Raw genomic sequence first — 13928 nt, 5'->3', positions numbered from 1 at the left:
GATATGGAGAAATCAGAACCCTTGTGCACTGCTTTCTTCTGAGTATTTCATAGTTTTAGCCCTTGCTGGTGGGAATGTAAAATGGTGCAGCCACTGTGGAAAACAGTGTGGCAGGTCCTCAAAAACTTAAACATACAATTACCAGATGATCCAGCAATTCCACTTCTGGGTATATACCCAAAACCTTAAAAGCAGGGACTCACACAGCTATTTGTACACCCATGTTCTTAGTAGTATCATTCACAAGAGCCAAAAGATGGAAGCAATCCAAGCATCCATCGATGGATGAATGGATAAAGAAAATGTGGTAAATGCATACAACGAAATATTAATCAACCTTAAAAAGGAAATCCTGACACATGCTACAACATGGGTGAACCTTGAGGACATTATGCTAAGTGAAATAAGCCAGTCACAAAAGGACAAACATTGTATGATTCAACTCATATGAGATACCCAGAGTAGTGAAATTCATATAGACAGAAAGTAGAATGGTGGTTGCCAGGGCCTGGGGGGAGAGAGGAACTGAGAGTTATTATTTAATGAGTACACAGTTTCATTTTGGGAAGATGAAAAAGTTCTAGAGACAAATATAGTGATGGTCACACAACAATGTGAATGTACTTAATGCCACTAAATTTACACTCAAATAAGGTTAAAGTGGTAGTAAACGTGGTTATTCATATTTTACCACAATTTTAAGTAAACAAATAAGTAACTCCTACAAATTAATTATTAAGAAAATAAACCTAACCAACCTAGCAGAAAACATGGCAAAATTTCACTTAAAAAAGAAGTACAAACAGCAAATACACTTTTTAATTTTTTTTTATTTTATTTTTTGAGGAAGATTAGCCCTGAGCTAACACCTGCTGCCAATCTTCCTCTTTTTGCTGAGGAAGACTGGCCCTGAGCTAACATCCATGCCCATCTTCCTTCACTTTTTATACATGGGATGCCTGCAAATATACTTTTTAAAAAATGTTCAGGGGCCTGCCTGGTGGTGTAGTGGTTAAGTTTCCACACTCCACTTCAGCAGCCTGGGGCTCATGGGTTCGGATCCTGAGGGTGCAAATGTACATACCGCTCACCAAGCCATGCTGTGGTGGCATCCCATATACAAAATAGAGGACAACTGCCACAGATATTAGCTCAGCAACAATCTTCCTCAAGCAAAAAGAGGAAGATTGGCAATAGATGTTAGCTCAGAGCCAATCTTCCTCACCAAAAAAAAAAGTTCAACCTAATAACAACTGGGAAAATGTAGAATTTTGCATTCACTACTGTACAGTGAAGAATTAACTTTCCATAAAGAGAGGTCTGGCCTTTGTCCTGGCTCCTGGGAGGTAGCCTCTACAGCCTTGGAATTTCTCCAGTGATGGGAGTGTCTCTGTTACTCACAGTGGGCCCCTTAGACCACATCTGACAGTTTATGCTAACTCAGTGACTCCCAGTGGGGGCTGCCCCGTGCCAGAAAGATGAATTATATGATTAGAGGGTTGGGTCTTCGGGCCAGGCAGAACGAGCCTCCAAAGACGGAGAGGGGGCTGGAGGTTGAGTTCAACCACAAGGACAATAATTCAATCAATCATGCCTACGTAATGAAGCTTCAATGAAAACTTCGGACACTGAAGCTCAGCTGAGCATCTTGGGTTGGCAATACTCCACGCATACTGTCACACGTCAATGACAGGAGGGCAACACATCCCTGAGGACATGGAAGCTTTGCATTTGGAACGACCCCAGATTCCGCCCTATGTGTCTCTTCCCTTGGTTGGTCCTGATCCTTTTGCTGGCATTCTTATGCTATAATCAAACTAATCATAAGTAAAGTGCGTTCCTGAGTTCTGTGAGTTGTTCTGGCAAATTGTCAAACTTCAGGGAATCCATGAAGATCCCCAAATTTACAGCCAGGTGATCTGAAAGGGGGGTGACCCTGTAGGCCCCTTGAACTTTCAGCTGGTGTCGAAGTCTTGAGCAAATCTGGCAGTCTAGAGAACTGTGCCCTTCACCTCGAGTGTGGCTAACTCTAGATAACTATATTGGCACACATTTTAAAGTGTGATTATAAATTCTAAGTGCAAATGAGGAAATGCATCAAAGAAAACTCTGGTGCTGGAAGAGCAAACTGGGACGACTACTTTGAAAATAATTCGGTATTGTCTTGAAAAGCTGAACATTTACATACCCTACAAACTAGAAATTCCACTCCTGGGGTAGAGCCTAGAGAAATTCACACACATGAGCGACAACAGAGGTTTACAAGAATATTCATAGCAATTTGGTTCAAAACAACCCAGATTACATTGAGCCAGGGAAAAGATATATAAATTGTGGTATAGTCACATAATGGGAGAATATATTACAATGAAAATTAATGAACCACAGCTACATGCAAAGACATGGGTGAATCCTATAAATATGATATCAAGTGAAAAAAAACCAGATGAGAGAATGCTCCATATAGTATGAAACCATTTTTATAATGTTCAATAACAGAAAAACTAAATACATTGCTTATGGATACTGACATACATGATAAAATTATGAAATCATATAAAAGGATCAAAGGAATAATAAACACAAAAATCAGATTAGGTGCTATGGGGACACTGGGGAGGCAGAAAAATACAATAAAAAATGAGCACAAGTTAGGTGCCATGGCACTGTAAAGTTCTAGTTCTTGGGTTGTATGGCAGAGTCACAGGATTTTTTGTTGTTATGCTTTATATTTCACATATATTCTTTTTCATATATCATAACTTACATAATAAAAAGGTTTTTAAAACAAAAAAATTAAGTAGAATGTTCTGGGAAGACTTCATACAGGCCAATCACTAAAAAAACGAGCTTGAATTACAAGGAGATAAATCAACACTGAAAAACTTGTGCACAGGAGAGAAACGGCCTACAATGACAGAAATGCAACAGAACCTTTTAAAAATGATGGAAATGTTCCAAATCTGCACTGTCCAACATGGCAGCCAGCGGCCACATGTGACTACTAAGCACATGAAATATGGCTAGTGCACCTGAAGAACTGAAGTTTTATTTTATTTTAATTAAAGTTAAATTTAAACAGCCACAGTAGCTGGTGGTTACCACATAGGACAACACAGCTCCAGAGGATTCTCTATTCACACGGGATTGCAAGAATCTTTATGTTGTCCCTTCACGTAAAAAACCAAAAGGTGAAATTACAATTCATGCCTCACGGGTTTAGTACATGTGAAAGATAAGGCAGAACTCCAAATAGGGAAGCTGTTTGCAAAGAAAACACCTGGCCCAGACATCAGAAAATGGGTAAAACATCTGCAATTAAATCTTTTCAGTAAAAATAAAATGGTTATGGCATACCATACTTTTTTTTCACTTTAACCTTTTCAATTAACTAACCGACTATTAATACTTGTCCGAATTGAGCTGGACAAGTCGGCATCACTGGATGATGCTATTTCTGCACTGGAGTATAAGGAGCTTTAAAAGGTTTAATCTCACATCTAAGAATCAAATACAAAAATACCCATCTAAATAAGGATTCATCAGAGGAGTAATTTTAAATAGAAGAAACTGCGAAAAGCAACCTATTGTTTAATAGCACTTAAACATGTGCCATCTGGGACTTGCTTTAAAATACCTCAGGGTGGGGGAGCAGAGGTCAATGGGGAGAAATGAAACAAGACTGGAAAACTGATAATCCTGACGCTAGGAAATGGATTCATGGGTATCCAGGCCGCTATCCTGGTGCATATTTGAAAATTTACGTAATACAATAAAAAAATTTTTAAACACATTTGTAATGTTCTGTGAAAAAAACTAAAAGGAAATCCTCCATATCCTACAATTAGAACACTTTTAAAAATGGATAGTATTTCCATTACTTAAAAGCACATTTAAAGAAAATAAAAAGCCTTATTTTTCTCATATTTCAAAAGAAAAATCCCTCAGTCTATGCTACTTACAACACAATTTTTGCCTACGTTAAGAATGTCACCAACTTGTTTGAATGGGGCTGGCCCCGTGGCTGAGTGGTTAAGTTCATGCGCTCCACTGCAGGCAGCCCAGTGTTTCATTGGTTTGAATCCTGGGCGCGGACATGGCACTGCTCATCAAGCCACGCTGAGGCAGCGTCCCACATGCCACAACTAGAAGGACCCACCACAAAGAATATACAACTATGTACCGGGGGGCTTTGGGGAGAAAAAGGAAAAAAATAAAATCTTTAAAAAAAAAAAAAGAATGTCACCAACTTGTTTGAAAATGGATCTCTTGCTTTTCCTTGACACCTAAATCTTCTATAATTTACTTATTATCTTCAATCATTTCTGCATACTTTTTCCTCCTAAAAGCAGGCATGTCCTTTTCTCCTGGCACTCTCCCATATTTCCAGCTTCAGCTCTGTCTTCTAAGCACTATATTAGAAGCCTTATGCTTGAGTCTACTTTCTGGAAGTTATTTATGGACATGTTCTAGACTCTTTATTAGACTCTCTCTTAATAGCTTACATACTTCTTTAACTCCCACCCACCAAGAAAAAAAGGCTGCACTAATTGTTTTTAAGTCAATAAACACTAATTAAAAGTGAATGCATATCCATTAATGCACGAAATTCCTGCATCAAAGCAAAACTGAGAAAGAAAAAGAAGGAAAAGTTAAAGATCAGTAGGACAGATGAACAGTAGAGCCTAAAATGTACTTTAGAGGCCGGCCTGATGGCATAGTGGTTGGGGTCGCGCGCTCTGCTTCGGCAGCCTGGGGTTCATGAGTTCAGATCTCAGGTGCGCACCTACACACTGCTCATCAGGCCGTGCTGTGGTGGCATCCCACATGCAAATGGAGGAAGACTGATACAGATGTCAGCTTAGGGCCAATCTTCCCAAAAAATGCATTTTAAGAAGTTAAAAAAAACCACACACACAAGTTTAAATTTAAAAGGGAAAGAAGTGGATCCAAGTTATATGAAACAGGATGGCTCCTGAAGAAAAAGGGCTTTAAAATTGGAGGGAATTCTGACAGATCAGTAGCATGGAGAGTACAGGTGGGGGTAACAGGAAAGGTCTTTCCTTTTTTCCATGTGTCTTAGGCCTTTTCTCCACAACCCCTGGATGGGCCTTCAAGGAAGAGATTCCTCATTAATACCTTTAAGGTGCTGCCTCCTCACCAGCTGGGTTCTTAACTGCAGTGTCTTTCCCAGTCTGTTCAACTGTTACTCACCTGGGCACCATCCTCCCGCCATGTTCCTCGAAACCATCCAGGGCTCTTTCCCTTGCTCCAATAAGGAAATCACATCAGGCTTAGAAAGAGAAAGTCCTGTTTATAAGAAAAAGTAATAAGACACAATCATGCTATTCCTGAATTCAAACCCAGACCTCAAAACACAGGCAACTACCTGAAGGACAAGAGGCAGGTGTAAAGGTCTGAAGCCTGGAGAAGATAAAGGCTCCACAAAAGCTGCCCATCTCCTCATCTATAGATCACAAAATAATTCCCTAGGAAATCGGTAGAAATCCACCCAGACAACTGAAAGATGCACCCAAAATTCACAAGTGACTTGGGGATAGTTATCCCTACCGAGTGAGACCAGGTGGTGGTAGTTCTCCAGCATCACATCTCTGTACAAACCCCTCTGAGCAGGGTCCAGGCACGCCCACTCCTCCTGAGAGAAGTCCACAGCCACATCCCTGAACATCACCAACCCCTAAAAGGACAAAACCACGTAGTACTGTTGAAATTAAAGGAAACATTTTTAAGATGAAAGAAGAGATGGAAAAGGACACTGAGGGATGCAGAAAATACACTAAGCAAATGGGCGAGACCAAGGACAGGGCGGAGTAAAAAGATCGGGTGTAACGAGAACAAAGTACCTCCATCTTCTTGAATATTCCTGTTGCTGCAGACAAACCTCCTTCATACAATGAGACATTCCCATTATCCCATGGCTAGGGCTAGGAGTGAATAGAACACACATTTACTTGTAGTTTCCCCAATAAATGAAAGAGAGCACAAAAACACACAGCAACCTGTAGGCCTGACAAATTACTATTTATTTTCATGATCATTCATGACTTACCAATATTTTTATTGTGGAAACTTTCAAACATCAGCAAAGTTGAAAGAATTTTATAGTGAACATCTGATATACTAATTACTACTTACAATAAACTCTTAAATATGAGCTCCTCCCTTTGCTTTTTCTTCTTATTTCTTAAAGGAAGACAGAATCTTTCTAAAATATTTACCAAACAAGCGAAAACTCTATCACACACAATAGGACTTTGATATAATTAAGATGTACAGAAAATACTAAGGATCTCCATTGTTAGACAAAATCATAAGCATTTTTCCTAATAATGCAAATTCTTTAATAAATTTTTTTAACTGGTTGTATCTTTCATCTTAGGAAGGCAAGACATAATCATTCCATTATTTTGGATGTTTAGATTGAACAAGATCTCTGAGTTCCTTTACAGCTTTGAAAATTTACAATTCTCAAAAACTTATGCATCTGGCTAATCTTACCTGTTAAAAAGTTCAAAACTATAGAAAACCTAATAGTATACTGTTCAGGGATATTCAGTGAAACAATTATGAAAAGCGAGAAAATGAAGGCTACAAAATTGTCTTTACAGGTTACCCTTTGAGAGGGAGGGCACGGTGCAAAAGGGTCTTGTTAGGTACATGAATGTTCTATTCCTTTTTTTTTTTTTTGAGGAAGAGTAGCCCTGAGCTAACTACTGCCAATTCTCCTCTTTTTGCTGAGGAAGACTGGCCCTGAGCTAACATCCATGCCCATCTTCCTCTACTTTATACGTGGGACACCTACCACAGCATGGCGTGCCAAGCGGTCCCATGTCTGCACCCGGGATCCAAACCAGCGAACCCCAGGCCGCTGAGAAGCGGAAGGTGCGAACTTAATCGCTGTGCTACCAGGCCGGCCCGCTATTATTCTTTTGAGTGTGAAATACTTCACCTTTTTTAAAAGATTTTATTTTTCCTTTTTCTCCCAAAGCCCCCTGGTACATAGTTGTGTATTCTTAGTTGTGGGTCCTTCTAGTTGTGGCATGTGGGACGCCACCTCAGCATGGCCTGATGAGCGGTGCCATGATCTCGCCCAGGATTTGAAGTGGCGAAACCCTGGGCCTCCGAAGCAGAGCGTGCAAACTTAACCACTCCGCCACAGGGCTGGCCCCAATACTTCATTTTTTTTTAAAGGGGGAACTCAAAAATTAAGGAAAAGTAAATAGGCTTGTGAAGATCAGTTATCCCACTCGACAGTCCTTTCCGCTTCATTAAGCCACGGTCTGATAAGGGAAGCTCTGCTCCTGCCCGCCCTGGAAGGTGCTTAGGCTCCGCCGTGGAGCACTGCACACAAATGTGAACACTGTCACAGTGGGACACAAAGGGACAAGCCCAGGCCGCTGGGCACCACCACTCACTCCCTGACAGACTGGAAGGATGGGGGATGGGTTCATGGATGGAGCTCAGCTGGGCAAGGAAGTTTCTAGATAAAGAAAATAAATGTTCATGCAAAGAAAAAAAGAAAAAAACCAAGACACTGTATTTCAATAAAATAAATAAGTCATGGGGGTCATAATACACAGCATGGTGTCTACAGTTAATAATACTGTATTGCATATTTGAAAGTCGCTAAGAGAATAGATCCTAAAAGTTCTCACCACAAGAAAAAAATTTATAACTATATATGGTAATAGATGTTAGCGAGACTTACTGTGGTGACCATTTCACAATATAGACAAATGTCTGATCATTATGTTGTAAACCTGAAACTGTATGTCAAGTAGTTAAAACAGTTTAAAAGACACTATTTTTCAGAGAAGAAATAACTCACCTGGAGCATGGCTTTTAAAATTGTAACCCAAGCTGTATTTCTCTGGATTCCTCTCTTGGAAAAGTATAGCATCCCAAGAAAGCAGCTGTGGAGAAAGAAAAAATAACTCCCAGATATGCCCCAAAGAACTCCACACTCCCCTTCCAGTTCCTTGCTATGCTGCCTACCCCTACCTTCCCCACCCAACACACACACACAAACACACACACACACACACACTCTGATGGCAACTAAAAGGGGTGTATACAGATCCCGGCCCTTCCCTAAGCTCGGGGAACCCAAGAACGGCAGGATGGATTCAGGGCAGATGTGCTCCGGCACTGAGAGGGGCCCAGGCACCTCTGCAGGAGGGACTCAGGCAGACCATTACCCTAATCTCAAGAAGCTGATCTGGACCTCAGCGGGCACAACAATAACGGCCTCATTACAGTTCCCCCTTTGCAGGTGCAGCCAAGCTTCCCCAAGGAGAGTTACTGAAGTTACAGCCTAAGTCAAAGGGGGAGTCCTCAAGCTAGAAACCCACCATACTTGCACATGTTCAGCTCCTAGGCAAAGACTTCCAGAGGCTTCTGCACCAGGCTCGAGATATAAAATCTCTTGGCTTCTTCCTGGCTATATTTAGAACCATCGAGTCTAAGCAGGGGCTGCCCAACCCATGCCAAAGACTGCAAGGCCTTGAGTACCTGGCCACACAAACTAGACAGAAAGGAAGACAAGAGTATAGACACAGCCCATGCTGAATGAGAAATAAACCTGTCACGTTAAGATACTGACATTTAGGTGTTGTTAAGACAGCATGGCCTAGCCTAGCCTGCCACTGCTACAGTAAGAAACCATACTAAATTCCCTGTCCACCCCCTCACTGTCCTTGGAACACCACAGAGATATACTTTAGATTTTGTTGTAGATGATGGACACAAACACATAAATACATTTAAAAATTGGTATGCAAATCAAAACCACAGTGAAATATTGCTTCATATCTATTAGAATGGCTATTAACAAAAAGACAACAAATAATGAGCATTAGCGGAGATGTGGAGAAAAGGGAACCCTTGTGCACCATTGGTGGAAATGTAAATTGGTGCAGCCACTATAGAAAATATGCAGAGATTCCTCAAAACACTAAAAACAGTACTACCATAGGATCCAGCAAATCCACTTCTGGGTAGTTATCTCAAGAAAACACACACAGTGACTCAAAAAAATATCTGCACCCCCATCCATGTTCACTGCAGCATTATTTACAATAGCCAAGACATGGAAGCAACCTGAGTCCATCAGCGAACGAATGGATAAAGAAAACATGGTGTATATATGCAGTGGAATACTACGCAGCCATAGCAAAGGAAATCTTGCCATTTCTGACAACATGGATGGAACTCGAGGGCATTATGCTAAGTCAGACAGATAAAGACAAATACCGTATGATCTCGCTTATATATGGAATCTGAAAAAAAAACCAAACTCATAGATACAGAGAATAGATTGGCAGTTGCCAGAGGTGGGGGGCGGGGAGATGGCGGGTGGGTGAAATGGATAAATGTGGTCAAAAGGCATAAACTTCTAGTTTTTAAAATAAATAAGTCCTGGGGATGTAACGTACAGCATGGTGACTGCAGTTAATAATACTGTATTGTATATTTGAAAGGTGCTAAGAGAGTAGATCTTAAAAGTTCTCATCACAAGAAATAATTTCTAACTATGTGTGGTGATGGATGTTAACTAGACTTACTGAGGTGATCATTTCACAATATAGACATACACTGAATCATTAGGTTGTACACCTGAAACTAGTATAATGTTACATATCAATTATATCTTGGTAAAAAAATGGTACTAAGAGCTACGGAGAAAAATCAAATAGGATAAGAGAGATAGGAAGTACATGGTGAAGAAGCTGTTTTATACAGGGTGGTCAAGGAGGGCTTTTCCAGTTTGTTGACATGTAAGGCAAGTCTTGAAGACGTGAAGGAGTAAGTGATGCAGATGTTGGGAGTACGAAAATTCCAGGCAGGGGGACGAGCAAGCTCAAATGCAGAGGAGGCAGAATTAAGTTATAAAAAAAAATTACAGAAGCTAAAGTCAGAACAGAAACAGATCACACAGGGCTATGTACGCCACGGCAGAAACTTTGGTTTTTATTCTAAGATGGAAAGCCACAGAAAGTTTTAAGTCAAGGAGTGACATAATCCAACTTACATTTTGGAGGAATCACCTTGGCTGCTGTGCTAAGGAATTTAAGCAGGCAATGAAGGAAGCAGGGGGACCAGTGATACGCTATTGCAAGATCAAATGAGAGATGGCTGTGGCCTAGATGGGGACCAGCTGAACTTTCATGTGCACGGTTTCCAACTTCTGAGTTCCTCTCACTTAGCTGAGCACAGGCTTACCACCTTCTCTCCACTGTCTAGAACTGCTCCCTTGTTCCCAATAATAAATTGTCTACCTAGAGTTCCAAACTTTAGATGTTTTATAGTCTAATTAATTGCTGTATGAAGTCTAGAATGAGACACAACATTGCCTAAGCAATCCTGTGTACATGTTGTCCACCTATAATGTTTTGATCACCTTAGCCCCCTTCTCTTTGCCCCTTCGCCATCCCTACCCCAACCAGGGCAATATGGGAGTATAGGCCTCTGGAGAAGAAGAAAGTCTGCCATTTCAGAGGAAGGAAGGATTTGTGGATGTGGTCATCATCTGCTAGCTAGATAGACAAATGGCTAAATTCTATTCAGAGAGATCTCTTCTAGGAAGTGATACTGGAGAAGTCAAGGAGCCTAGTTCTGCTGACTGAAAATAGTTTTCCCCTATTATTCATAATCTGCCTTTTAGGACATCTATTTCCTTAAAGTGAATCTTCAGGGAGCTTCTGAGGAGCTTGACATTGTTTAAGACTTGTTTTGAGATTTACTGAGCTGCAAATTAAGAGCTCTGAAGCTTCATCATTCTGCGGACTTCACATGCCTTTGGCCCTCTTACAAATACTTCTCTTCCTAAAAAATACGGGGGCGATTTAAATATAACAATTTCTTGAGTATTTCTATTTATTTTACTGTTGCTTAATGTTACTCATAATAATGAAAATGCATATGCTGTATCTCAAACATAGTTTTAATCAGCTGCATAAAATGCTCCCGTATAGTGGGATTTATTTAAAATTTCCCTAATTACGAAAACTAATTTTGGATATGATTATCTCAAGGGTTGTCCCAAGGTGTTATACTCTCTGCTTTTAGATCTATCCATGGTTCTCCTTTTTTGTAAGCCTAAGTGATCATCATTACAGTCCGCCTTCCCTTTAGAAGTCCAGTGGGGGAGTCCGCGGACTCCAGGTTGAGAACCCCAATGAGGACCATTTCAACATTTAATTCAAAATAGACCTGGAAACTGGTCCAAGTGTTTATCCACAGATTACGTGGCAAATCCCTGGTCCTACTGGTGTAGAACTCTTTGATCGAGCCCCTAGTCTCATTCCTACTCCAAAAACACTGGCAAAGTGAAAGATCTTATCACCTCCTTGGAACGAGACTAACCAACACCTTCTCATAAACGGCATGGCTTTCAGTACCAGGACTGTGGTGTGTGATGCTACACATGCACTAATCTTATTTTCAACAATTCGGCTGTTATGATAAAGGCTCTTGTATTTGCCTCACTAGGCCAGCAGAGATGTTAGAGGAGATCTGGCACACAAGAGAAACTGCCAAATTAATACTAAGACAGAGGGATAGATAGGAAACTGGGTCCTTGGGTCTAACCCTAAGGCCCCCATTATGTATCAAAATGGGAAATACCTAGGACACGGTCTCTTGAATGGGCTTTTGGTAGTTAGGAATGGTCAGAAGAGGAAAAATAAAATTAAGCTCTGAAAAACAAGAAAGATTTCAGCGAAGAAAGAAAGATTTCAGGGAAGAAAGAAAAAACTTCACAGAACCTTGATCTCGGCCTTTGGATGTTCAATAACCATTCTTCCCTTTTCCTCTCAGTGACAGAACTGTGGGAGAAAGAAGAAATTGATGAGACATATGGCTTTTCTTGAAATCCCAGCCGACCAGGTTGGAACGCACACTTCCTCCAGCCCCTATACACATACACACACACACAGAGGAAGGTCAGGGAAGACTGAAGAGTTCAGCCAATGCTCTTACAAGAAAGGGCCAGAACCAATTATGAGCTCACAGACGTCTCCTGGGTACAGAGCGGTGAAGTCATACTTGCACAAGCACAACCACCTCCCTCCCCCCGTGTGCACACATAGCGCTGTGTTAGGTCACCTGGTTACATATAACCCCACATACACACCCAGGGGACACACAAAGTCCCAATCGCACAGCCACTGGCCTCCCCACACCCACAGACCCATTGCCCCACCGCCAGACAATCACAATCTCACACATACACTCACCAAGGGGGTCCCACTAGTTGCACCTGCACAGCCACAGTCGCCTAACGTCACACAGTCACAGACCTCCAACTCGCACACACACGATGCTGACACATTCACACAACCACACACCCACCACCTGGGCACAGGGTCCCAACTGCACGATCACCATGCGAGACGGCGCGCCGTCGTGCAGTCACAGTCACGTACTCATTTTGGGAACACACATGGACACTAGAACTTCCCTCCATCATCCAGAGTTATCACTACCTACAGTCACAGTCACACACGAAAACACAGTAACAATCACAATCCTTCTCACACACACACATACGATCTTCTCTCTTTAGCTCGCTCGGGAGACAAAAGGATGGGAAACAGACTCCTCACCCTAGTCCTTCCCTAGTTCCGGTCCGGCCCAAACCGGCCAAGTTGCGCCGGACTCCAAAGGCCCCACAGCAGGTAACTTCGCGGAGCCGAGCGTCCCGCCACCCTGTACAGAAGCGGCCAAAATCCCGCGGGACGTAGCGCGCCTGCAGAGTCCTCTGGGAAATGTAGTCCAGAGGTGGACGGCAGACCTCCTAACACCTCTCAGCGCACTGCGCTGGGCTTGCGCTCATTTACCGCCTCTCCGCACCAAAGAGAACCCACGGTCCGGCCGCGGAGCGGCTCGCAGGTGGAGCCAGCCGGCTGGCTAGCGGCGCCAGGCCCACTCATCCCGGGCAGCTCGGGTATCGGCGGTACGCTCAAGACGAGACGGCCGGTTCGCGGCGGAAGTAGCTTCCAGCCGCAGAGCCTATGGGTAATGTAGTCCAGGCTAGAAAAGCAGCCAATCCGGCCAGAATGCGAGCGAACTGATTCTTCTCAGCTCGGAGCCTGGTCCTGCCCCGTAACCGCCCGGCGGCGCCTGGAGATGCCTGGAGGTTGTAGCTCGCCCACGGAAGGCAGAGGGCATGAAACACTGACCTGACGTTCTTATCTTTGTCCATCGGTGAGTTTGGCCTCGGTCCGCGCAGCGCTGAGGGTGAGAGTGAAGCCTGTCTCGGTCTGGACCGGGTCGAGGAGACTACAGGGAGGGAATCACAGTCTCGGAAGCCGAGCGTGTGCGCGCGCGCGTGTCTGCGTGCGTGTGCGCGCGGCGCGCCCTCAGGCGAGGAGGAGGGCGGGCACAGGAGAATCCGAAGATGCTGAGCTGTGACCGCAGGTGTGACTGGGTGTTGTGTACATGTGAATGTGGGTCACCTATCTGGGAGACCAAGATTGTTCTCTGTATCAGACATTAACCTCTGAGCCTCATGTTAGTCATTTGTAAAATGATAACAAGAGCGCATCTTTCTGGACCATCAATTTTATTTGGAGGTTGACAGGAGGACAAAAACAAACCTATTAGATGATAAACCACATAAACGGATTTTTATGTTAACATAGTCATATTTATTATGATTAGAATGCAAATTCAACATGCTTTTAAAGGAAGAGAGAAGATTGCAAAGTAATTTTTTGTTATGAGATGCTTGGTTTTGTCTGTCCCCAATCCCCAAGTATCCTCATCTCTCTTCTGTATATTTAATGAAACTACTAAAGTATTTGGGTTTAAGTGTACCACCTTACTATTTGTTTTCTGTTTACTCCACCTGTTCACGATCTTAACATTTTCAAGGAGTACAGGTTAGTTATTTTGTATAATGTTCT

At 42.5% G+C, this 13928-nt stretch overlaps 1 protein-coding gene across 3 annotated transcripts in view; it reads right to left on the bottom strand.

The window, feature by feature from the left end:
* The window catches only part of LOC103561563 (zinc finger protein 850-like), a 32645-nt gene extending 19286 nt beyond the window's left edge, over positions 1–13359 (bottom strand). Inside the window, exons 1-6 of one of the 3 annotated variants that reach the window (XM_008536248.2) lie at positions 13203–13359; positions 11787–11846; positions 7850–7934; positions 5865–5945; positions 5572–5698; positions 5215–5310 (exon numbers count right to left, since the gene is read on the bottom strand). In XM_008536248.2, coding sequence (XP_008534470.2) covers positions 5215–5310; positions 5572–5698; positions 5865–5870 — 229 coding nt within the window. In that variant the 5' untranslated portion in view covers positions 5871–5945; positions 7850–7934; positions 11787–11846; positions 13203–13359. Of the gene's footprint in view, positions 1–5214; positions 5311–5571; positions 5699–5864; positions 5946–7849; positions 7935–11786; positions 11847–12626 lie in introns of all 3 variants that reach the window. The other 2 variants (XM_008536247.2, XM_008536250.2) reach the window with 2 other exon arrangements.
* Positions 13360–13928: the final 569 nt, after the last annotated feature.

The sequence above is a fragment of the Equus przewalskii genome, chromosome 9 (assembly GCF_037783145.1).
Source record: "Equus przewalskii isolate Varuska chromosome 9, EquPr2, whole genome shotgun sequence".
NCBI lineage: Eukaryota > Metazoa > Chordata > Mammalia > Perissodactyla > Equidae > Equus > Equus przewalskii.
This window is presented reverse-complemented; position numbering and strand designations above follow the sequence as displayed.